This window comes from Gastrolobium bilobum, unplaced genomic scaffold (assembly GCF_033153095.1).
Source record: "Gastrolobium bilobum isolate Gb01-03AN ecotype WA unplaced genomic scaffold, APGP_CSIRO_Gbil_v1 utg4792, whole genome shotgun sequence".
Classification (NCBI taxonomy): domain Eukaryota; kingdom Viridiplantae; phylum Streptophyta; class Magnoliopsida; order Fabales; family Fabaceae; genus Gastrolobium; species Gastrolobium bilobum.
In genome coordinates this window covers 77753-105262 of record NW_026895592.1, presented here as the reverse complement: position 1 = coordinate 105262, position 27510 = coordinate 77753, and the positions used below count along the sequence as shown (strand labels likewise).

The window sequence follows — 27510 nt, the reverse complement described above, 5'->3', positions numbered from 1 at the left end:
AATCATACATTCGGTTTGAATTTTTTTTAAACCCGATCCAATCCAATTTTTTTCGGTTTGGATTGGATTGGTTTTCGAATTTTTGAAAATCCTAAAATTTGTTTCATGATTATTGTGCAAATAATATTTTTTGTACATATTGGCTTTATAAATTTATTTTTTTTGAAATACAAAAACATCGTTAAACGATAATAGTTTTTTTTGTTGCAATGAGATATGAAACTCTACATAGATGGAATTTTGTTGATGAGATATGACTAGACTTTTTCTTGGGTTTAGTTGATGGATTAATGGATCTTGGGTTTAGAAATTTTTGAATTATGATTGGGGAAAGGCCCAAGTAAGTAGAGGAGAATTAATATATTAGATCGATTTTCATCAATCAATCCGAAAATCGATCCAATCAAATTAAAATTTGCGGTTTTTTTTTTTTTTTTGATTTTTTGGTTTTCGATTTGTTCAGTTATCGATTTTCAATTTTTCGATTCAGTCACCGCGGTTTGAATCGGTTGATGAACACCGCTAATAAATATATACTAAAATATATTTATTTCATTTGAAATGATACAAAATTATATTATTTAAAATAACAAATGTTTTTTCCATATTGTTCTAGAGGATGGCCCCAAAGGAAGACCCAAACCCCCTCCTCTCATCCATATTAGCCCTATAGACCAAGGATTTCCAACCCTCCCTTCTTTCTGTCCTAACATTGCAGTGTCCCCAAGGTAAGATACCAAAATACCTGACGTTGGGATACTACCTCCCTCGGGTAGCCCCCCCAGACCCACTAAATAGGTGCTTCCTCTCCACAGCTACAATAGCAGTAACTGCCACAAGCATTATGTAAGGACCCACACTGTTAATTAAGGAAGTTAATTAATTAATTGTGAGAAATTAGGAAACAATTCCATAATTGACCCAAATAATTATCATAAGGCCTAAATAATATTGGTAAGTGATTAAGAATGCTAAAAGTCGCTTTTCTGGCAAAAAATGCAATACTGGTTCTTCTACTCGGTATAAATGCGTACCGATGAAGTATCCCGGAAAATTATGAAAAGTGTGTATATGTCACTAGAATAATATGTAGGACCACCAAAATAAGTTTCAAGTTAAAATAATGAGAACTGGTGCCAGAACTGATATTGGCTATGGAAAAGCGCGTACTAGAAAGATCCTGCGAAAAATAAAATAAAAATATAAAAAAATTTAGCAAAATGAGTAGGTTCTGAATCCTAAGTTTGGGATTAAAATGTTAAGCGTAACTATTAATACTAATACAATGTGTTTAAGGCTTAAGTGGACTATTTAAGGGCATGGCACACACTTCTAGGTTAGATTATTGTGCCTCTTACGTAGAGTTTTTCTGAAAAGCTGCTACCACCCTCTCTTCCATGGTCTCCTTGCATTGAAAACCTCCAAGCCACCTCATTTCTTTGATTTCTTCACCTCTAAACAAGTAAACACTTGGGTGTGAGCATTGGTGAGGATGAAAGGTGTCATCTTCTGAGTTGAGGGTGTTGTCTTGTGTGAGGGTGTGGGGCTGAGTTCTTGGGTTGTGTTGTTGGAGCCTTCTCTTGGTTGTGGGAGCTTCAAGTGGTAACATTTGTGAAGAAAGGACCCACCTTGAAGTGCATTTTCGTGGCTCTTTGGTTGCTGCTCTGTGGAGTGGCATTGGAAGCTCCAAATCACTGCTGTTTTGGGAGCTTGGTAATCATACTCAACCTTTGATCATGAGTTTTGATGGTTAAAAATGGAACCTTGATGCATGTAATGAACTAAAGTTAATAACTTGTGGTTGGGTAAGGTTAAACACACCTTAAAATGCATGTTTTAGCTTCTGTGATCGGTAAAAATCGAACCTTTGGATTGATATCTCGCGAAATGCAGAATATGAGTTCTACCGCGAAGTATCTGGATATTGGGTTAGAAATATCCGGATATTGATATCCGGATATGAATATCCGGATATGGGGTTCTGAATATCCGGATATTGATATCCGGATATTGCCAGACAGATATTCGGATATTGATATTCGGATATGTCCCCGACAAATATCCGGATATTCTGGGTTTGTGTGAATAATAATGGTACTGTTCATACAAATTGTATTTGGGGTTTGTTGACTCTAGATTGATGAAGTTGGACTTCTATAATAACTTATCTAAGTTAAAATCTAGGGATTAAGGGCTTGTGGCTATGTGAGGAGCCTTAAGACATGAAACGTAAAAGAGAAGCGTTGTCTTTATGTATATGCTTATGAGCTATGGTTGTTGATATTATTGTTGGTCCAAAACAGATTGTGATTGTGCTGTGTGTGGACTTTGAGCTTGGTTGGATTCTTAGTTTGGATAGCTAGCTTGAAATGTAAGCTTTTGTGTCCTCGGTTTAGCCATTGTATGTTCCACCATGTCCCATGGGGGGATGGTTATATGCATGATGTGTTTTCATGTACTGTTTTATTAAAATGCTATGAAGCTGTTAAGTGCAAAATGCATATGATATGTATGTGGTGTTTCGCCTAGGCAGAAAGCCATGGGGTGGTCCTGGGGACGAGTACAGCATGGGCTGGTACTGTGTGGGTAATAGACGTATTCCTGCACTTCTCTGATCAGTAGAATAGTTATAACACACATGACATGATTATCAGCTGCATTGCACTGATTTTGGAACTGATGTTGAATTACTATTTTTAGAAATTATATTGCACATGTAAGTGAGCTTGGGGTGGAAAATCCTTGAGGACCCTTTGTCTTGCTGAGATTTCTGTTTAGAGATCTCACCCTACGTTTGGGGTACATATTTCAGGTTCAGGTAATGCGAGGGTTGAGACCTCTAGCGGCAGGAGGCCGGAGCTTAGCTGATATTGCTGTTTATATGATGATATGTTTGGATGCTGGATTATATCTGCTGATGATATGCCTTTAGCTTGTTATTATTATGTTGTTGTTAAGACTATGTTTGGCTTTGTTGCCTTATTTGGTGAGTATGGGGATTGTCCATGCCACATTGATTGACTATCTTTTAGTTTAGATCTGAGATGTAATAATGTATCAAGATTATGTCTGGGCTACGTGGTGTGGTTCCGTGATTTTAGAGACTCACAGTTAATTATATATTGAGGTATTTCTTTTAGTTGTCTACTTTGCAATTTACATACAGGCAATATTTTGGAAATGAATTAAGTAATTCAACTTGGTAATGATAATGATGTCATAATTGAAAAGAAAAAGAATATTTCGCATTTTTAATTAAGCGTGACTTAATACGATGACATGTTAACAAACCGGGCATGCACGAGGCGTTACATTTTATGGTATCAGAGCACTTTCTAGGGAAAAGCCTGCATGTATTGCAATAACTTAGGATGTTAGGTTGCGAGTCTGTTTTGTGTGTTTCCTCTGATGGGTTTTGCTATGATGATGCATGTGTGACCACATTGCATGGGCCTGATCAACTCATTCTTTTTGTAACTTGTGCAGAGTCATGGTAATACCTAAGAGAAACCGCGAGACCACTGAGGATCAGCCGGATCCTGTCCTGACTGCGTTATCTGAGATGCAGGTGGCTAGGATAGCCGATCAGGAGGCCACTAGATTGGCCAACTTGGCGATGATGGACGCCGTTCGTGAGGCGAACCGGAAAGTCGTTGAAGATGTTTTGGAGGCGAATCGACTGGCATATATGACCATGGTATGGGTCATACTGGAGGAGTTGAGGATTGGTTGTCTTGACGGTCAACATCCTCTGCTGCCACCACCTCCATTCTCACATCAGTGTGGGAGTGGAGCTAGAGGGATGCTAGTTGGGAATGAATCCTCACGGATTGAGTGCATCTCGTGTGGAAAGAACTATAAGGGTGCTTGCTGGCAAGGACAAAAAGTATGTTTCAGATGTGGCGAGCCAGGTCATCTTATCCAGAGGCGCGCTTCCAAGGCAGAGCGAGCTGCAAAGAGAGTCAAAGAATCTGAGGCTAAGGGAACTTGTAGTTCCACTTCCTGGAGGGACAGGAAGTTTAAAGGCAAAGGTAAAGGGAAGCATCTACAAGTCAAGCAACTGTGCAACAAATTTAAGAGGCTTACTACTCAGGCAGGCAACTTTGCTGGATCATCGACTATCCCGAAGTGTACGGGTTGTGAAAAGGCGTATTTGGGACGTTGTGCTTCGGGTGAGCTAATATGCTTTAAGTGTGGCAAGAAGGGACACTACTCTAGAGACTTCCTTACCCATGTCATTGGTGTTGTTGTTGCTCATGTGGTACATTTCCATATGATTTCTGAACTACCAGAGACCGGCCGAGTTTATACGTCGGTTAGTCAGCAGACGAACCGAGCTCCGAACCTTGTCAGAGGTACTTTTTCTATTGGTGGATCTTTTATTGATGCATTGTTTAACTCTGGGGCTACGCATTCCTTCATTGCTACCCCGATTGCTGTCGGGCTTGAGTTGCCCATGACTGTGCTTTCTCCACCATTGCGGGTGACCACCGCCACCGGAGAAAAGTGTGATACCTCCACTGTTCATCGCGATGTAGTGTTTCAGTGGGATAGCCATGACTACTCGGTAGATCTGATAGGATTGTCGATGGCTAACTTGGAGATTATTCTGGACATGGATTGGTTGTCCAGGAATTGTGCATTGATTGATTGTTGTGCCTAGCAAGTGGTGATGTCTCCGTGTGACTCCACAGTCAGTTCCTCGCTGTATATATCATTATTGCAGGCTAGGAGAGCCTTGAGTGCAGGGGCATTCAGATATGTCATGTTGGGAGGTTTGGTGAGTGGGGCACAGGAGGATATCACAGGCATTCCTGTGGTGGGGAATTCCTCGAGGTATTTCTGAGGAGATTCCTGAGTTTCTGCCACAGTGAGAGATAGAGTTCTCCATCGAATAGTTGCCTAATGTGGGGGCCTATTTCATTAGCTCCATATCGGATGTCGCCACTGGAGTGGCAGAGCTGAAGAAGCTCATTGTTGGTCTTTCGGCGAAAGACTTCTTTCGACCGAGCGTGTCTCCTTGGGGAGCACCAGTCAATTTTTTTATAAGGTATGATGCCTTACGCCATTACATAAGTGTGATGGTGCCTTGTTTGAGAGTGTGAAATTCTCTTCAAGAAAAGTGAGTGTGTAACGCTTGAACGTTGTGGCAAGGCCACGCGCAATCTTGTATATGAGAGACTTGTGCATATACAAGTAGTTTTGTGAGTTGAGTGGTCTCCATGACTCTAGGTTTATATGTTATTATTGATGTGTTTTATATGTAGTTGGCATGTTGATACCATGGGTAGTGCTAAACATGAAATAAGTATGATAAACCGTGTTAATGCATCGATGTTATTTCATCTTTAAATTGACTCTCGATTTTGCAGATACCATGGAGAGTGATGTATAACATTGCATAGAGTTTTCGAATTATTATGTTATTGAAATTGAAAATTTTACAGGTGTACGTGAACTAAGGTACGTTATTATGTGAATGAATATGTTAAATAACATGTATTGGTTGAAATGAACATGATTAGGATTTCGTACTATGAAATGAATATGAATTATGTTGAGGATGTTAATTATAAATTGTAAGTCTGGTTGAGGTTAGAGTCATGGAATAGGACCAAACTCACTCAAGATTATTGTGGGGTTTAAAGTGTGTGGGGTCAGGTTACCTCTATTGATAGAGTGACCGACGATCCCAGTGAATCGAATGACAATTTCGATGTGATTACTTATGCATCGAGGCAGTTGAAGCCTCATGAGGAGAACTATCCAACTCATGATTTGAAGTTGGCTGCGATTGATTTTCCTTTCAAGATTTGGAGGCATTACCTGTTTGGTATGCAGTTTGTTGTGCTCAGTGACCACAAGAGTTTGAAGTACTTGTTTGATCAGAAGGAGCTGCACATGAGGCAAAGGAGATGGATGAAATTTCTAAAGGACTACGACTTCGAGTTAAAGTATCACCCTGGCAAGACCAATGTGGTAGCTGATGCTCTGAGTCAGAAATCCGTGAGCCTATCCAGTTTGTCGATTGTTGACTTTGAGGTTATCGAGAAGTTTTGAGATCTGTCAGTAACTTCTTTGTTTGGGGGTGCACTTCTCGAAATGGAAAACCGTATAAGTGGAGAACGAGCTCATGGAGAAGATCAAAGAGGCGCAAGTGCAGAGAGAGTGCCTAAATTATGTAAAGAACCAGGACGGTGTGTCTTGGAATGAGGATGGACTATTGACCTTTCAGAAGAGGATTGTGGTTCCTCGAGGTCCGTTGACTGTTGAAGTGATGACAGAGGCTCATAAGGGCCAGTTTACTGTCCACCCTGGTGCTACAAATATGTATCAGGACTTGAAAAGGAACTATTGGTGGTCGGGCATGAAGAAAGTCATTGCTATTTTTGTGTCCAAGTGCTTGATTTGCCAGAGGGTGAAGATAGAACACCAGAAGCCGTCTGGTAAACTTCAACCTCTTGAGATTCCAGAATTGAAATGGGATAGCATTTCCATGGACTTCGTGGTGGGATTGCCTAAGACTCAGGCTGGTTGCGACTCTATCTGGGTCATTGTGGACAGATTTCCCAAGTCTGCCCACTTTCTTCCGGTGAAGGTGTGCTTCACTACTGAGTAGTTGGCCAGGCTATATGTTCGCGAGATTGTGAGACTTCACGGAGTGCCCGAGAGTATCATTAGTGATAGGGACCCAAAGTTCACATCTCGGTTCTGGGAGGCGCTGCAGGAGGATTTTGGTACGCAGTTGGGACTGAGTACAACCTATCACCCTCAGACTAACGGACAGACTGAGCGGACCATCTAGACATTGGAGGACATGTTGAGGGCTTGCACTTTGGAGCAAGGTTCAGCATGGGATAAGTACCTTCCATTGGTTGAATTTTCGTACAACAACAGTTTTCATGCTAGCTTGGGCATGGCATCCTACTAGGCGTTGTATGGTAGGAGGTGTCGGACTCCTACCTGCTGGTTTGAGGTTGGAGACAAGGAACTGTTTGGCTTGGACTTTGTCCAAGATACTATCATGCAGATCCAGTTGATCAAGGAAAAGCTGAAGCAGGCACAGAATCTCCAGAAGAGTTACTACGATGTCAGGCATCATCCACTGAAATTCAGTGAGGGTGAGCACGTGTTTGTGAGACTTTAACTTGTCACCGGTGTTGGTCGGGCACTCGGAGTGAGGAAGCTGAGCCCGCGATTCATTGGGCCCTACCAGATACATGGTAGAGTAGGACCTGTTGCCTACCAGCTTGCCTTGCCTCCGAACTTGGCCAACATCCACGACGTGTTTCACGTGTCTAAGCTTTGGACGTATGTAGCGGATCCTTCGAACGTGATGCAACCGGCTGATGTGGAGGTTCAGGAGAATCTAAAGACTCCCGTCGGACCACTCAAAATTCTCGATCGTGGCGAGAAGCAGCTGAGGAGCAAGATCATTCTAATGGTCAAAGTGCAGTGGACTGGGAGAACTTCTGAGTAGTGCACTTGGGAGCGAGAGGACGAGATTCTTCGGCAGTATCCCGACTTCCGAGACAGGTATGTTTCTGATTTTGAGGACAAAATCCTAAAAAGGTGGGGTGAATGTAAGAACCTACACCGTTAATTAAGGAAGTTAATTAATTAATTGTAAGAAATTAGGAAACAATTTCATAATTGACCCTAATAATTATGATAAGGCATAAATAACATTGGTAAGTGATTAAGAATGCTGAAAGTCGCTTTTCTGACGAAAAGTGCAGATATCGGTTCTGCTACTCGATATAAATGCGTATCGATGAAGTATCCCGGAAAATTATGAAAAGTGTGTATATGTCACTAGAATAATATGTAGGACTTGTAAAACAAGTTTTATGTTAAAATAATGAGAACTGGTGCCAGAACTGATACTGGCTATGGAAAAATACGTACCGAAAAGGTGTTGCGAAAAATAAAATAAAAATACGAAAAATCTCAGAAAAATGAGTAGGTTCTGAATCCTAAGTTTGGGATTAAAATATTAAGCGTAGCTATTAATGCTACTACAGTGTGTTTAAGGCTTAAGTGGACTATTTAAGGGCATGGCACACACTTCTAGGTCAGATTATTGTGCCTCCTACGTAGAGTTTTTCTGAAGAGCTGCTGCCACCCTCTCTTCCATGGTCTTCTTGCATTGAAAACCTCCAAGCCACCTCCTTTCTTTGATTTCTTCACCTCTAAACAAGTAAATACTTGGGTGTGAGCATTGGTGAGGGTGAAATGTGTCATCTTCTGAGTTGAGGGTGCTGTCTTGTGTGAGGGTGTGGGGCTGAGTTCTTGGGTTGTGTTGTTGGAGCCTTGTCTTGGTTGTGGGAGCTTCAAGTGGTGACCTTTGTGAAGAAAAGACCCACCTTGAAGTGCATTTTCGTGGCTCTTTGGTTGCTGCTCTGTGGAGTGGCATTGGAAGCTCCAAATCACTGTCTTTTTCTGTTTTGAGAGCTTGGTAAACATACTCAACCTTTGATCATGAGTTTTGATGGTTAAAAATGAAATATTGATGCATGTAATGAACTAAAGTTAATAACTTGTGGTTAGGTAAGGTTAAACACACCTTAAAATGCATGTTTCAGCTTCTGTGATCGGTAAAAGTCAAACCTTTGGATTGATATTTCATGAAATGCAGAATCTGAGTTCTGCCGCGAAATATCTGGATATTGGGTTAGAAATATCCAGATATTGATATCCGGATATAGGGTTCTGAATATCCGGATATTGCCAGACAGATATCCGGATATTGATATCCGGATATGCCCCCGACAAATATCCAAATATTCTGGGTTTGCATGATCAGTAATGGTACTGTTCGTACAGATTGGTATTTGGGGTTTGTGGACCCTAGATTGATGAAGTGAGACTTCTGTAATAACTTATCTAAGTCAGAATCAAGGGATTAAGGGCTTGTAACTTTGTGAGAAGCCTTAAGACATGAAACGTAAAAGAGAAGCGTTGTCTTTATGTATATGCTTATGAGCTATGGTTGTTGATATTATTACTGGTCCAAAACAGATTGTGATTGTGTTGTGTGTGGACTTTGAGCTTGGTTAGATTCTTGGTTTGGATAGCTAGCTTGAAAGGTAAACTTTCGAGTCCTCGGTTTAGCCATTGTATTTTCCACCATGTCCCATGGGGGGATGGTTATATGCATGATGTGTTTTCATGTACTGTTTTATTAAAATACTATGGAGCTATTAAGTGCAAAATGCTTAAGATATGTATGTGGTGTTTCACCTAGCAAGGAAGCCATGGGGTGGTCCTGGGGGCAGGTACAACATGGGCTGGTACTGTGTGGGTAATAGAAGTATTCATGCACTTCTCTGATCAGTAGAATAGTTATAACACACGTGACATGATTATCTGCTGCATTGCACTGATTTTGGAACTGATATTGAATTACTGCTTTTAGAACTTATATTGCACATGTAAGTGATCTTGGGGTGGAAGATCCTTGAGGACCCCTTGTCTTACTGAGATTTCTGTTTAGAGATCTCACCCCACGTTTGGGGCACATATTTCAAGTTCAGGTAATGCGGGGGTTGAGACCTCTAGCGGAGGCCGGAGCTTAGCTGACATTGCTGTTTATATGATATGTTTGGATGCTAGATTATATTTGCTGATGATATGCCTTTAGCTTGTTATTATTATGTTGTTGTTGTTGAGACTATGTTTGGCTTTGTTGCCTTATTTGGTGAGCATGGGGATTGTCCATGCCACATTGATTGACTATCTTTTAGTTTAGATCTGAGATGTATTAATGTATCAGGATTATGTCCGGGCTACATGTTGTAGTTTCATGATTTTAGAGACTCACAGTTAATTATATATTGAGGTATTTCTTTTAGCTGTCTACTTTGCAATTTACATACGGGCAATGTTTTGGAAATGAATTAAGTAATTCAACTTGGTAATGATAATGATGTCATAATTGAAAAGAAAAAGAATATTCCGCATTTTTAATTAAGCGTGACTTAATACGATGACATGTTAACAAACCGGGCATGCACGGGGCGTTACATTTTATGGTATCAGAGCACTTTCTAGGGAAAAGCCTGCATGTATTGCAATAACTTAGGATGTTTGGCTGAGAGTCTGTTTTGTGTGTTTCCTCTGTTGGGTTTTGCTATGAGGATGCATGTGTGACCACATTGCATGAGCTTGATCAACTTATTCTTTGTGTAACTTGTGCATAGTCATGGTAATACCTACGCGAAACCGCCAGACCACTGAGTCATGGTAAGTTTTTTTTATATGCTTAGAAACCTTACAATCTATTAAGTCTCACGAGTATCTTTAAACTTCACGGATTCTAAAAAAAAAAAACTTTTCAACTACCAAGATTTTGGGTGCTTGATAGTTAAGGATGTGAATGGGTTAGACAACTTATCAAGGGCTTATTGTTTGGCCTGCCTTTATCCTATCTTGGATTTGTCCGTTTTAGAATTAGTGCAAGCTTGAGTTCATCACAAAGCCTTTTTTGAAATTAAGCCACAAGCCTATTTTAGAAGGCTTAACCTTTAAGCCACTAGGCTCAGCCTATACTTTTTAATAAATAATGCTTTATTATTATTATTATTTTGGTAAATACAAAAATACTTTATTATTTTGGGTTGTGTTGTGACTTCAACTATTGTACTATTTTGACTTTTTTTTTGATATTGTACTATTTTGACTTTCCGTCAACTTGAACAGAAACAAAATAAACAAAATAATTATAACTTATATTTTACAAAGTGCAATATTTCATTTTTAAAAGGCCGATAGGCCATGTCAAACCATGTATTTTCAAAAAACAAGTAAAATTAAGCTTATAATTTGGCTTGTATGAGGTTATTAAGTCAAGTCAAACTTGAAATATTTTATATAGGCATGACTCATTTAAGCTAAAATCTGACTTAATTTGACTCATTTACACCTCTAAATGACAACCTTACAATATGAATTTACAATAAAAGAAAGAAGAAAAAAAGATAGTTCTCTCGAAAAGCAAGTATACAAGTCAAACCTCTATGTGAGTGCGGTGGATTTTGAAAGAATGATCTTGTTCCGGCTAGCCCAATTGGTTGGCCTTAATGTTAGGCCCAATAAAAAAAGCTCATACCTAAAGACTGACTGAAGATACCTCGTAAGAGGCAGGTACCATGTACCATACCTCGTACCCTTTTCCCCATGCATAAGCAGCCATTGCACACTAACAATGGCTTCCAGGCGTCTTGCGCAAGCAAGACATACTATGGTAGCTAGGATGTCCCATCCCTCCTTACTCCTTTACTCCACAAGAAAGCTCATTCCTCACCTATAAATAGCCTCTCTCATTCATTGGAACACACACACTGTTCTATCAATCTTATGAGTTGTTAATTTGTTCATAAGGAGAGCCACCATAGCCGTTAACACCCCCCACCTTTACTACACAGCACCTGGGATGCACCATATAGGCCTTAGTCTATACCATTATCACTAAGAGCACCCTGGATAAACATATACCCGATTCTCTTGATCACCGGACAGCTCATTGGTGTCGTCTGTGTGAAACTATAAACTCTAATTCTCGTCCCTTTACTGCAAGTTCCAAGAAGGCAAAAACTACTCCATTCTCGAGTTCAACGACCTAAAATGGTTCACACTAGAAGAACAAATCATCCAAGATCAACAACTCGTGATGGCCTTATCCAAACCCTCTATGAAGATTTCGTAACCTTCCCTTCCTCCGTTCAACTACAAAACCCATCCCCACAAGCTTTCCCAGCCATCGATGAACCAGCCATGTGTTAGGTGTCAAACACACTATGTTATTAGGACCAAAAGTATGCTAAATAATGATGCATATGGTCAAAGACATAGTATACATTATCAAATGCAAAAGACTTTGAGTTTTCATGATTGGAGATTCTGACTTAAAAATATATCGGTTTCAGGATTGTATTGATAAATCAGAGCATTGATGGATTAGGGAAGAGCTAGAGTAAGTGTTATTTCAAAAATTGAATCATCCTTATCCTCATTGGCTCTTTCGCTCAAGGTCAGCGAGCAACATGCCAGAACGTCAAATTTTGCCTACTCATCGTTGGCTTGCTCGCTTCAGCAAGCAAGGCCGATGATCGAATTGTGTTTGCTCGCTTTAGCGAGAAATATCATTTAGAAAATCCCATGGACTTTATTTATTAAAAAGAGGACGAGATAGGTTCTATTATTCATTCTTCGACGACAGAGAAGAGAAGTGAGGTAGAGGGGCTCTGTTCTGAAGCAGATGAGGAGGAGGAATGATCAAAGCTTTGCCGTGTAGATCAGTTTATGAGTTCTTTTTATGTTTCTCTTTAGTTTCTGATCTGTTTTCTTAGTTTCCCTAACTATGTAAGGCTAGGTTCTTTGTAGTTAGGGCTATATGGAACCAATGGATTGCTTTTGATATTTATTCCTTTCTTGTAATTGAGATCCAGATTTATATTATGCAATTAATTTGTTTTCCATTCCTAACTTTGTTTATGATTTGACCACTCATAGATGAACATATGAATCTTGCATGACAATAGGGATATTGGTGTAGGATTTCGATTAGTTAATTGCTAGGTTTTTTTATCTAAGGATAGACTTGTGAAATCTATGACCTTTAATTCTTGTTCTTAATGTTAGTCATAGAAAATGGTAGATTCATTAGGAAGACATTGGGAAAATCAATACCTTAGCTATGATTTGCATTCTTGATTTCCCACCGTTCTTGATTCTTGGTTCTTAATTATTGTCCTTGTTAATTAATTGTTAGTTTTAGTTTAGTTTTATATTTCAATCATATTCCCAAAAAATTTTACGGTCGTTCTAACTTTGATCGCATAGATAAATTGTTGATAGATCAATCCTCGTGGGAACGATATCTTATTTATCACTTTATTACTTGTACGACGGATATACTTATCGTGATCGCAACACCATGGCATTTCTGGTGGCCGTTGACCCTAACACTCACGCTGTGATGGAAGGGATGAGAAGAGAAATCCAATATCTTCACCACGCCTTACAGCAGAATCCTCCACTTACTGCCCGAGCCGAAGCATAAGCTGAGAGTGTAGGACATACTCAATCTCAACCCCAACATTAAATCTTCCAACAGCTACACGTTCCACTGGTCGCCCATATTGCGTTCCTGCTCAGAAACTTACCTACCCTACAATAACCAAATCACCAAATTATCATCCCAACCCCTCTTACCATTCCAGTAACTACTACCCAGCTGAACCTAGTTCATGCATACATTATTCCCCCGATAGCCCCTCTATTGTGGCTCTTTTCAAAATAGCAAGCGAAAATCCCCTATATAAAATGCCTTACCAACAGCCCGCTCCGCATCACCACTCTTATATTGTACCGGTCGCCCAAGCACAATAAGTTTTCCATATGGCCCAACCCGTACTCTTTCATTCTATAAACAATTTTATGCGCCAACAACCAAACAAGCAACGCTAAAGGGAACAACAACATATACCCCAAGGCACACCTACCAATCCCTCTGGATGCAATAGACCCTTGATTGAAGAGTTACGACTGACGCCTATCCCGCTCGGACTCAAAGGCCCAACCAATGTATGTCCCTTTATATGTTGGTATTTTGACCCCTACGAATGGTGCAAAAGTTTGAAACGGTGATGACTCTGCACTACGGGTGTTCGCGGTCTACATTGGATCGATTTTGGAAATAAAAATCATCTGATCCAATCCCTTCGGTTTGATCATGTAATCATCCATTCAGTTTGAACTTTTTTTAAAATCCGGTCCAATCCAATCCAATTTTATTCGATTTGGATTGGATCGATTTTTGATTTTTTGAAAAACCTAAAATTTGTATGATGATTATTGTGCAAATAACATATCTTTTGTATATATTGACTTTGTAAAGTTTGTATGATGATTAATAAATGATAATCTAATTTTTAATATAGTACAACAAAAAGTTGAATTACCATCTTTTACCTCAAACAAAAAATTTACAATGCGGTTGCCTGAGATACGGAGTAACCTAAATTTTCATCCTATAGAGGAATTGTTGTACAACAATAACCATGCAATAAAAATATATGATGTATCTTACCCAAAAAAAAGCATAACATACATCAAGCACATCCCACTTTCTCCAACATGATGGGTTAATGGGTTTTGGGTTTAAAATTTTGCTATATAGTTTTTGGGCTATGATTGGGGAAAGGCCCAACATCGATTTTCAGTTTAGGGTTGGGGAATCATTGCATTGGTTTGGATTAGATTGATTTTCACGAACCAAACTGAAAATCGATCCAATCTAGTTAAATGTTACGATTTTTTTTATTTTTGGTTTTTCAATTTGTGGCTAATTCGGTTATCAGTTTTTCGGTTCGGTAACTGCGGTTTGGATCGGTTGATGAACACCCCTACTATATATGCACAGAGAAACAGACCTCCTCATGTGTAAAAATTTATCCACTCTTCTCGAAGGTAGAGCTCTTGACTGGAACACAAATCTGTTGACCAGATGTATATCTGCTTGGGATGAATTAGCAGCCAAGTTCCAAAACCAATTCTCAGTAAGCCGGCGAGCACCAAAATTCATACACCCCTTGCAAAAGATATGTCAACAACTCGAAGAAAGCCTTCGGTCATACTTTGACTATTTTGACAAGCAAGCAATATCAATTAAAAGACTAGACCCAAAAGTTCAATTACATATCCTCTTGTCCGGTCTGCGACAAGGACCATTTGCTTATTAGCTAGCCCGCCTTGAAGTAACAGATATTGATGAAGTTAAGAATATAGCGTAAGGTTTTATGAGGATAAAAGAGTATAAAGGCAGTAGGAGGAACGATAGCGTAGCAAGTGAAAAAAAACCTATGCAAAAACAGTGAAGGAAAGTCTAACAAAAATAGAAAGTCGCCTGGACGAGATAACAAAAAGTTCCACAGCATCATTAGTAACAACGATGGCACCTATGCCTCTGCTCCTCGGATTCATATCAGAAAAGAAGTGATGCAGACAGAGTTCCAAAAGAAGAGCCAACAGACCCCAAAGAGATGAATCCAAGTATTGCAATTTTCACAAAAGATACAAACACTCCACAAAAGCATGTTGGGACCTCAATCATCAGATTGAACATCTCATAGAGACGGGTATGCCCCATCAATATGTTCAAAGAAGAGAAGAAAATCGGTAGAACAACAAATGCAAAAAGTAGGAGGATAAAAGACAATATAGGCGCAATAGGAGCCCTTCCCCTGGCGAAGATAAGAAGGATAGAAAAGAGTACAAAAGCCACGAGTATGACATAAGAACAAGGGCGACGACCTCGAAGGCCGAAATAAAGACAAAGAAATCCCCCGCAAAGGCAGTCATGAAACTGAAGGCTCCACCATTGTCAGGCATGGGATGATAAACATGATCTCCAGCAGACCTTGCGGAGGAGGGGAAACAACCAATGCCAGGAAAAAATATCTCAGGAAATGTTTGTCCGTGACAGGCAAACTGATCGCCAAAATAAAAAACTCCAACAGCCCAAAAAGCCCAAGATAGTGTGAAATGAAGACGAAATTGAGGGAGTAGTCCCCGGACATGATAACCCATTAGTTTTCCAAGCAATGATCGCCAACTATAGAGTGAGAAGATTATTTTTTTTGATTGATCATAGGAGCTCAGCGGATGTCCTATTCTTGCCTTGCCTCAGAGCGTTAGGGTATGACGAGAAAGACTTAACCCTAGTTGTAGGTGAGCTGCTGGTCTTCAACGTGACCTCTACAAAACTAGTTGGGATGATTGAATTGGGTCTCTCCCTTGGGACCACTCCTACTTCAAAATCTACCAACATCCAGATCTTGGTAATTGACCTACCCTCTGCCTACAATGCTATATTGAGAAGACGAGTCCTGTCTGTTAACAACACTAGCATCTCTTACCCTCACCTAGCCATGAAGTTCGTGGCAAAAGATAACAAGATTTCTACAATACAAGGAGATCGGAGATTAGAACAAGCTGCTATAATAATAAGCCTTCACCCCATCTCCGGAGTGAAATTTGAAGATGAGATCTAGAAACAAGAATACAGTGTTCAAAAAAGCCTAAGCGATGGGAAGGGGAAAACAAAATCTTCTCAGCACTACATGATTGAATTCAACGCCAGGGATGACCCCTGAGCTAGACATTCTAGACCAACCCCTGACGAAGCACTGGAGCATTTGACCCTTGGAGAGACAAAAGGACAAACAACGATGATTTGGGCAATCATAGTTCCAGATATGAAAGACAAACTGGCGAAACTGCTCAGAGAAAATAAAGATCTTTTAGCCTGGAAACCGTTTGATATGCCAGGTATAGATCCTTCTTTCTGTTGTCACAGGTTGTCTGTTTCCCCAAAGCAAAATCAGTTGCCCAAAAGAAAGGGAAAGTCGATCCAGGACATCAAAAAGTCATCGATGTGGAAGTCCAAATGTTGCTAAATGCCAGATTCATAAGAGATATAGACTATACCACCTGGTTGGCCAACCCAGTTCCAGTTAAAAAACCCAGCTGGGCCTGCAGAATGTGCGTGGACTACACATATTTGAATAAAGCCATTCCCAAAGATGCCAACCCCTTCTATAGCATTGACCAGTTAATTGACAATGCTACAGACTTGAAAATATTCTCTTTCATGGATGCTTACTCCAGAAACAACCAGATACCCATGGACGCTTACTCTAGAAACAACCAGATACCCATGCACAAAGAGGATGGAGACAAAATAACCTCCTATATCACCCAACACGCCAGTTACTGCTATACGACGATGTCGTTCGGACTTAAAAACGCAAGGGCGACCTACCAGAGGATGATGAATAAAGTATTCAAAAATCAAATCATTCGGATACTTAAGGTATACATTGACAAAATGATTGTTAAGTCCTGCTCTGAAGAGGACCTTCTAAAGCACCTAGAGGATATTTTCAGCCAATTAAGGAAAAATAACATGAGGTTGAATGCCACAAAATGTGCCTTTGGGGTTTCAGCTGGCAAATTCCTCGGTTTCAAGTTGAAAGAGAGAGGAATAGAAGTAAATTCGGACAAGTGCAAAGCGATTATTGAAATGAGAAGCCCGCAAACAGTCAAGGAGGTTCAACAATTAACCAGGCGGATAACATCCCTAACCCGTTTCCTAGCAAACTAAGCACACAAATTCCATTTTCAGTTTATCGAAAAAAAGAACCAATTTCCAATCGAATGAAGAGTGCGAAACAACTTTCCAACAATTTAAGACAGTATTATCTTCCCCACCAGTTCTCACACGGGTGGATGGAGAAACTTTGTACATGTATTTAGCGGTCAGTAGCGAAGTCGTAAGTGCGACACATATTAGATATATAATCCAAATCTGAGGGATAGAAGCCAATTTACTTCCTAAGAAAAGTATTACAAGGAGTGGAGTTGTGTTCAATAGGCCCTTGCCTTAATTTTTACTGCAAGAAGATTGAGACCTTACTTTCAATGTCACCCCATCATGGTCCGAACCTACTCACCAATCATGCAAATACTCCCCAAGCCTAATTTGGCAGGAAGAATGATGTCCTTAGCAATTGAACTTTCAGAGTACCAGATAGATTATGAACCCAGGACAACAATCAAAGCCCAAGCTCTCGCCGAATTTCTAGTAAAAATAACACAAGCCCCACAGGTTCCTGAAACCTCAATCGTTTGGAAACTGTATGTTGATGGCTCGTCAAACTCCAAAGGTTCAGGTGAAGGAATCATTCTTGAAAATCTAGAAGGACTATCGATTGAACATTCTCTGACTTTCAACTTCACCATTACCAACAACCAGGCAGAATATGAGGCTGTAATTGCAGATCTCATTCATGCCAAAGAGCTTAGTGTGCAGAAACTTAACGTCTTCAGTGATTCCCACTTGGTAACCTCCTAGATAAGCGATGAATATCAAGTCAAGGGATCGTTGAAGGCTAAGTATTGGGAGAGGGTCATAGAGCTCCTAAAAGAATTTGAGGTTGTAGAGGTGGAAGTCTAGGGGTGTGAATGGGCCAAGAAGTCTAGCAGGAGCCTAAGACCTAGCCTACATCAGGTCAGGCTCGGCCTAATATAGTCAAATAAAACTGGCTTAGACTTTTTAAAAAGTCTATTTAGAAAGCGGGTCATGGGCTTTCTTTTACATATCGAGCTTATAAGCCTACAAGCTGGCCTATATCATATTATTTATTTTAAATAAAATAAATAAATTTAATATTTTAATGATTTTGAATAATAAAGTAAGGAAAATTATACTCTTATGTTACATAAGATTCATCTCTCATGTTACACTCACATAAAAAGACGTGCCTCACTTTTTTTCTTTTTTCGTTTTTTAAAAATTGGTGGGGCCCACTTAATTTATCTCACAACATAAGATAACTTCTCTCCTACAACATGAGAGAAGTAAAGCCCATAAAGTAATAGTATTTTAATTATTACAAATCAGTGAGAACTTATAAATCTCCACCTCTTGACCATGAGTTCCACCATGAAAAAATTGGTTAAAAATACCAACTAAGCATAGCTCAACCAAAAATTAATAGAAATGGTTTATCGTTTCTCCTGCGATAAAGTTATCTCCAACAATTCAAATATACGTCGTTTTGAAGGTTAGAATAATTAACGAAGGGTATTTTGATAAAATTTATAATAACAAAGAAATAAATAAAATTCCTAAAATACCTTTCATTAATTCTCTCAATCTCCAAAACGATATAATATTGGAGTTATTGGAGATAACTTTATCTTCGTGAAAAATATATATTTTTCCCTTAATAAAATATTGTTGTAAAAAAAATTAGTAAAATATTTTACTGTCTAAAGTTTGATGTTTGCTAGCCCAATCTATTCTACCAAAAACACTTTAACGTCGAGTCTAGAATTTCATTGGGCCGTTTTGATCAACGAAAATGGGCCTGACCCTGACCCAAAAAAGTTTTCAGCCAAATAGTTTAGTCTTTTATATTAATTTAATTTAATTTACTTTTTTATATTGACACAATTCTCTGTTTTTTAAAAGGATAATTAGTTAAAATTTTAATTTATCACTATAAATTTATATTTTTATAATTTATTTTTATTAAAATAATTTTATCAATATCTTAAATGTTTTTACATTTTTATGATTTTTTATAATTTTTTACATTACGATTTCTTATCTCCTTTCTAATTTTACTTAAAATCTTAACTGTCTAGTTAAACACCAAACAAACCCATATAAAAATGTGTAATTTTTTTACTTTTAATTGTCGATTTTTAAAATTTTATTACAATATTTGCAACGAGATGTGTGTGAAAAAAGAAAAAACGGGTTGTATATATATTCTTAATCTTATTCCCTTAATGGGTAGAACACAATTACCGAAGGAGAAGAGGGAACCAGCATAACAGAGAACAACGTTGTCAGCGTTACCCGAAAACTTTGCTACAATCCACCATCTTCGTACAAACATCAATTTGTTCTACTACAATGTTTTACAGAGGGTAACACTCTTTCTACCTTGTTTTTCTTTTGCTGCTTCTTTTCTGATCCTGGCTTCTTTCTAATCGAGATTGGGGCTTTTCTGTTTCTGTTTTTCTTCGACGCAAATCTTGGGTTTAATTCATAATTTTCTTTAAAGGGTTTTGCTTCTTCTTTTTTTCCCCTGTTCTGTTCAATTCTGAGTATAACTGTATGAAGCTTTTTATAAATTTGATCAAATTTTTTGAGACCTATAACCATTTTCATTCTCCTTTTTCTTTATGGGCTAATTTCTTTTTCAAAATTCGAACTGTATTCCCCTTTAAAAAAATGGAATAATTAGAAGTAGAACCAGAAAACAAATAAGTAAAACGTTGAAAATCATATTTTTATTTTATCAATTCGAGTGTGCCCAGTGATGGGGTAGTGATTTACTAAAAAAAATACTATATCTGATGCAAACGAACAACCATGACAGGTAGTACTTATGTTATAGCTCTTTTGTTGTATTGTACGATAGCAATTATAGCTGTAATGTACTCTGGAAAGGGATACATATTCTGTTCTTACTAGTCATTGTGTTTTGTATTGCTCAACCTTATAAGTTTTATAAAAATGAAAATTGTATTTTAAATGAGGACCCTGGGTAGAGTAGAATTTGTTTATGCGGCAATTATGCAAATTAGGTGATTATGCAGATGAGCAAAAGCCTCTAGGAAAGGGACATTTCCCATGCATGCATCCTCCCAAAAACTGACTTTATTTTATAGATACTTATATTTGCTAGATGAAAACAATGTCAAGGCATGGGAAAATGAATGTAAAAATAGGGTCATCATCTTCATTTTTCATTTTTAATGCATAAAAGCACCACAATTATACTTAACACTGTTGTCAATTCAGGATTAAGGTATGTTTCTTCAAACTGCTGCAACTCTACCATCATAAATTACTTAAAAGAATTTCATTGAGGATAAAGGTGATTTAATATTTAAAACATTTTATGTGCATCCAAATGTAAGACAGCCTGTACAACATCGTTTGAGATTTATATAGACAATAACGTGCTTATGAAGTAGTGTTTTCTTCTCAATTTTCTTAATGGATTTGAAATAGGACAATGAGATATGCTCAAAGGTGAGAGTATGAGAGTGAGAACTACTGTGACCTTCTGCCTTTTGTTGCTTTATGATATTTTTGCTTGGTGTATCTATTCTGAATAAGATTAGGTTCATATAAGCAAGATGAGAGGATGGGATCAGTTGGCTTCCTGCTAGTTGTTGTGACTACAGGTTGATTAGTCATATGCGGGTATCACTGAAAGAGTTGTAGTAGTGAGTGCTGATAATCCTTATACAATATTCCAGTTTTGGGGGACATTATGCATGGCTTTATATTTGATCTGTCTATCACTATCTGAGTAATTAAATGAAATTTAGGGAAGTTTGGGTAAAGGCACTGCCTGGATTTGGTGCTAATCCTTGTGTTTGTCCATGCTTCATTTTCAATGAAAATAAATGCTTTATGGATGAATGTGTTGTTTAGCTTTGGTTTTAATCATTCTGTTTGTTGATGCTTCAATATTGTTATGAAAGATGTTCTTAGTGACTTAATCAAGTTGATCCTCTAATTCCGACTGGTTAAGTAGTAAGTATTAGGTATCCTTAGAATAAAATTAGACCCAAATTTTAGTGGATGACTGCTGTTAAGGTCTAGGTTGAATTGTATAAGAGGTTATTTGTGCCCTCTGTTTTATCTTATGCTATTTATTTGCTTATGAGAGCAATGATTTATGTCATCTTTTTTTTTTAATGCAATATCTTTGATATTGTTATCTTCATTAGGAGTATCCTTATGTCATCCCTTTGTACTCTTTTTTTGCCCAAAAAAGTTGTATGCCAATGTAATAAGTGTTTATTCGCTCAGGTTTACTGTGATATTTCTTTAGATGTTTTAGTTTTACTAGAATTAACTTATTTCATAGCCAAATCCCTCCTGAACATCGGGTGAGTAATATTCAGTGAGGTTTATTAAGGGACTACACGTTATATTGGCTCCTATCATGCTGTTTGAAGATTGGGGGTTTTATTGGTCTTTTTGTAATTGCAGTTTTGAGTTGTTGGGCTTCTTAATTTGTAAAGAACCATTTCAACCCAAAACCTTAAGGTGTTGGGTGATGGCCTTTTTAATGGTTTATATTATTCTCTAACACACCCTCTCACACAAGAGTCCTTTGAGTTTGAAGTGTGGATATTGCACAGGCCCAATTTTTGGTTTTACCTTATGCTTATTTAATTCCACAAGTCAGGGGGCAGTGAGGATCAAACTTGTGACTCATGATCACTGAAGCTTTGATACCATGTAAAGAATCATTTCAACCCAAAATCTTAAGGTGTTAGGTGATGGCCTTTTTAATGGTTTATATTATTCTCTAACATAATTGATTCCTTCTCTGCATTGAGTTTAATAGGCTGCTGTCTCTTTATGTAGTTGATAAATAAAATTACAGAATGGAAGATAAAATAATTGATTTGCTGTTGCCTATGTTGTTACTATTGTTAAGGCATTTAATTGTTTGTTTTGTGACGTGTGAGCTTTCATAATTCTAAGGTGTGGATGCTAGAAGAGATAACTGAAAATGTTTTTTTTTTTGTCCATATCTTGTCAATTGTCATATTTTTACATTGCCTTTGATGTGATGAATGTCTAGTTTCAATTTTATTTTCCTATTAGATTTATCTGTACATTGCTAGTAGAATAAGAAACTATTTATTTACAATTTTCAGTCTATATTTCAAATTTCTAACCTGGTTATTTTTGTGATAAGATTCTTTTCCCTAGCTCCTACCCTTGCAAATCGGAGTTTCATGTCGAGTGGTTTTTTATTCTTTTTCTCTTGAGTTTTGTTGGTGTTTCAAGGCTGTTGTTGATGTCCTATTTTTTAGGAGTTAATTAGTTGTTTTTTAAATTGATTAGTCTTTTGTTTAGGAGTTTGTTTACTGCATTTTACTGTTATTGCTTTGTTAGTTTGTTGCTGATTTTGTGGACCAACAAAATCAGCTGGTTAGTAGCAACCGCATGAGCTCAGTTTTGTATTTAAAAACAAGTTCATTAGTCAGAATAAAATAAGCTGTTGCACAATATTGTTTCTGATGTTTGTTTTTCTCATAAAAGATCAACATTGGTATCAAGAGCCTTCTTGATCTTAGGGGCTGTGAGTGACTTGAGAAATTAATGGAGGGAGGATCGAGTGGTTTTTCAGCAATGGCTCCACCAATATTCGATGGAGAAAATTATCAAGCATGGGCAGTGAGAATGCAAGCCTATCAAGAGGGTTGCGATTTTTGGGAAGCTGTAGAACAAGATTATGAAGTTTCTCCCCTTCCTGATAATCCAACCATCAATCAGATCAAGTTTCATAAGGAGAGGATAACAAGAAAAGCAAAGGCAAAGTCTTGTTTATATGCTGCTGTCTCACCTGCCATTTTCAGCAGAATTATGGCTTGTGAATCAGCTCAAGCTATTTGGGACTTCCTCAAAGATGAGTATAAAGGAGATGAGAGGATTAGAAGCATGAAGGGGCTGAATCTAATCACACAATTTGAGAGATTGCAGATGAAGGAGTCTGAAACAATTAAGGAGTATTCTGATAAGTTGGTAAATATTGCAAATCAAGCAAGAGCTCTAGGCACTGACCTCTCTGATAATAGGCTAGTGCAAAAGGTTCTTGTCTCCTTGCCCGAAAGGTTTGAAGCAACCATTGCATCTTTGGAGAATACCAAGGATTTGTCTCAAATCAAGTTGGTAGAATTGCTAAGTGCTCTGCAAGCACAAGAGCAGAGAAGGTTAATGAGGCTTGAAGGAAGTACAGAAGGAGCTTTGCAGGCTAAAGAACAGCATAATGTAAGATGGAAGAAAGGAGATGACAGTAGTGGTTCAGAAGCTGCTGCAGGAGAGAACAATGCAATCAACTCTAAGAACAATTGGGGCGGGCATTCCTCATGTAAGCATTGTGGAAAGCAGAATCACCCACACTTCAGATGTTGGAAGAGGCCAGATGTGAAGTGCAGAAAGTGTCATAGGCTTGGACACATTGAAAGGTTCTGCAAAGAAAAAGGAGATCAGCAGCAAGGTGAGGCACATGTTGCAGACCAGCATGAGGCAGATCAATTATTTGCTGCCTCTTGTTTCTCCTCTAGTGCTCCATGTGATAGTTGGCTTGTTGATAGTGGTTGCACAAACCACATGACAAGTGATGAAAAGCTATTTAGAGACCTTGACAAGTCATTGCAGTCAAGAGTGAGAATTGGAAATGGAGAGTATCTAGAAGTGAAAGGTAAAGGGACTGTAGCAATAGAGAGCTATGCTGGAACTAAGCTGGTTTCTGGTGTGATGTACGTGCCTGATATTGATCAGAACTTGCTGAGTGTGGGGCAGTTGGTAGAAAAGGGATTTAAAGTGATATTTGAAGAAGGGAAGTGTTTGATCTTTGACTCAAATGGTCAGGAGCTGTTCAGAATAAAGATGCAACAGAAGAGTTTTTCTCTAAATCCCCTTGAGAAGGAGCAAGCGGCATTCAAGTGTCAGGCTAGTGATTGAGAAATATGGCACAAAAGGTTGGGGCATTTTCATTACAAAGGCTTACTATTCATGCAGAAGAATGAAATGACAACTGGGTTACCAGATCAGGAGGAGAAGGTTTATTTGCTGAGAAAAGCTCTCTATGGTTTGAAGCAAGCTCCTAGAGCATGGTACAGCAAGATGGATGAGCACTTGCTGGGTTTGGGTTTCATAAAAAGTCTTAGTGAATCCACTTTATATGTCAAGAAGTTAGCATCTGACTTAGTGGTTGTGTCTCTTTACGTGGATGATATACTGGTAACAGGGAGTAATAATCCTCAGATTACTGCATTCAAAAGGGAAATGATGAAAACGTTTGAAATGACTGATCTTGGTGAGATGTCATATTTTTTGGGGATGGAGGTTAGACAAACTGAAAATGAAATTTTTATCTATCAAAAGAAGTACTTGAAGGAGATTCTGAAAAGATTCAACATGGAGGAGTGCAAGAGTGTAAGTACTCCAATGGGTCAAAAGGAAAAGTTTCAAAAGAAAGATGAATCGGAATCTGCAGATGAAAGAGTTTATAGGAGTTTAATTGGCTGCCTTATGTATCTCACTGCAACTAGGCCAGACATTATGTTTACCGTAAGTGTCTTGTCTAGGTTTCTTAATTGTCCAAGTGAACTGCATATGGTAGCTGCAAAAAGGGTGTTAAGGTACTTGAAAGGTACTCTTTTATATGGAATCAAATTCTGCAGAATTCAGAAGTTTAAGTTGCAAGGGTATTCTGACAGTGACTGGGCTGGATCAGTGGATGATATGAAAAGTACTTCGGGTTATTGTTTTACATTTGGGTCAGCTTGTTTTTCTTGGTGTTCAAAGAAGCAGGAAATAGTGGCCCAATCAACTGCAGAAGCTGAGTTCATTGCAGCTACTGCAGCTGTAAACCAAGCATTATGGTTGAAGAAGCTGATGGATGACCTACATTTGGAGCAAAAAGAAGGCATAGAAGTATTTGTGGATAATCAAGCTGCTATAGCTATTTCACAGAATCCAGTATTTCATGGAAGAACAAAGCATTTTAAGATCAAGTATTATTTTTTGAGAGAAGTGCAGAAGGCTGGAGAAGTGAAGCTAATGTACTGCAGTTCAGAAAACCAAATTGCAGATATATTCACCAAGTCATTTCATGTTAGTCGATTTGAATTTCTCAGGGAGAAGCTAGGAGTGTGCAACACTTGATCCAGGAGGAGAATGTTGGTGTTTCAAGGCTGCTGTTGATGTCCTATTTTTTAGGAGTTAATTAGTTGTTTTTTAAATTGATTAGTCGTTTGTTTAGGAGTTTGTTTACTGCATTTTACTGTTATTGCTTTGTTAGTTTGTTGCTGATTTTGTGGACCAACAAAATCAGCTGGTTAGTAGCAACCGCATGAGCTCAGTTTTGTATTTAAAAACAAGTTCATTAGTCAGAATAAAATAAGCTGTTGCACAATATTGTTTCTGATGTTTGTTTTTCTCATAAAAGATCAACAAGTTTATTTTATCATAGATGTCTGGACCATAATCATTTAACTCAAATTTAATGTTGACCTATAAAGCTCAAAGTTACATATATGTTGACTAATAACGAGCTTCTTGATTTCTGTTATGATAATGGGTGAGAATTGCAGTAAATATGCTGATGGTGGTGACGGGCGTGAAATGGCTGCAAAACGCCAGCGGACTGTTGATCCAGGATCTTCATTCTATGGTACTTCCCCTGGTTCAAGCTTTATGTACAACCCATCTCCGTATGGATATGTCAACCAACCTCCTCCTCCTCCACCTTTCCCTGTTGTTCGACTGCGTGGCCTTCCCTTTGATTGTACTGAAACTGATGTGGCTGAGTTCTTCCATGGTCTAGACATAGTTGATGTTCTTTTTGTTCACAAAGGTGGAAAGTTCAGTGGGGAAGGCTTCTGTGTTCTGGGGTATCCTCTTCAAGTTGATTTCGCTCTTCAAAGAAACAGGCAGAACATAGGTAGAAGATATGTTGAGGTTTTCAGAAGTAAGAGGCAGGAATACTACAAGGCAATTGCAAATGAGGTTTCAGATGCCCGAGGTGGTTCACCACCTCGTCGAAGTGCTTCCCGGGCTAAATCATATGATGAAGGAAAAGATTCAGCTGAGCACACCGGGGTGTTGCGACTGAGAGGATTGCCATTTTCTGCTAGTAAGGATGACATAATGGAGTTCTTCAAGGATTTTGTGTTGTCAGAGGATTCTATTCATATTATAATGAATTCGGAGGGAAGACCTTCTGGGGAGGCTTATGTGGAATTCGCAAATGCTGAAGATTCAAAAGCTGCAATGACTAAGGATAGGATGACACTTGGGAGTCGCTACATAGAGTTATTTCCTTCATCGCACAGTGAGTTGGAAGATGCAGTTTCAAGAGGACGGTGATTCCTTTGTGAATCTCTCATTTGCTCTTTTGTAGTTATAATTGTTAGCTTGGTCTTATGATTAAGATTTTGCTCTAAGAGATACTTTGTTGCTGTATTTGTTTCAGGATTAATATGCTTTTTAATATGCAGATAAAAAATATGAGCAGTTGCCCAGATTGAATAATCTATTTTTAATCATGTGGAAAACTATTTTTGTGGTCATCCTGCATCAAATAATCTTGTATGATTTGTTTGTTGAGAATGAAAGTAGCCCTTATCATGTTATCTGTGCCTGAAGTGCAATGAGATGTGGCACCAAGGCAAATTGTTTAGATCTGGTTTTGATTTCTTTAGCATGGTTCTACTATCTAAGAATGAGTATGTGAATATTTGTTGAATAGGCAAATGCTGTAGCTTACTTTTGTGCTTTGTGAAACAAATTTTCATGTATTATGGCTAGCTTGTATAAAGTGGATAACAGAAACCAGCCGTTCAATCAAGTGCTACTAATATTTTTATGCTCATCATTGAGATTGAGCCAAGTTTTATTTCTCTTTGCATCTTCAGACTTATTATGCCTTTTGAAACGCTAGAGTAAGATCAAGAGTTAGTTTCAAATCTGAGCTTTATTTGTAGAAGGCACATTCACAAGGCTTAGCGCCTGTTTTGGAGGGTTTTTTTTAGCTTTTTTTTTTTCTTGTAAGAAAAAGTTAGGCTAAATAGGTTTTTACAAAAAAAAATTATAATAAAAATAAATAAATTATAATAAAGAAGAAAAAAAGGCAAAAACCAAAAGCTCTTAGAATGAGTTTTTTTTTTTTTTTTAAATTGTATTAGTTTATTTCTAATTCGAGCTTTTAAATAATTTTTAAGTTAAAAATTTTATATAATCATTAAACAGTTTTTATCTTTATTTTTAAAGTTTTATTTTTTAGTTTTAGCTTAAAATAGTTTTTAACTTAAAAATAAAATAAAATATGACGAATAGGCTAATATGAAAGAATTAAGTCATAACAGGTAGTACGGTCTCTAATCTCTAAT

At 38.1% G+C, this 27510-nt stretch overlaps 1 protein-coding gene across 1 annotated transcript; it reads left to right on the top strand.

The window, feature by feature from the left end:
* Window positions 1-19375: 19375 nt before the first annotated feature.
* LOC133318307 (uncharacterized) lies at window positions 19376-26792 on the top strand. The gene is made up of 2 exons (XM_061520302.1): window positions 19376-19503; window positions 25714-26792. The coding sequence occupies exons 1-2, from the start codon at window positions 19490-19492 to the stop codon at window positions 26486-26488; spliced, it is 789 nt and encodes a 262-aa protein (XP_061376286.1). The 5' UTR covers window positions 19376-19489; the 3' UTR covers window positions 26489-26792.
* The last annotated feature ends 718 nt before the right edge of the window (window positions 26793-27510 follow it).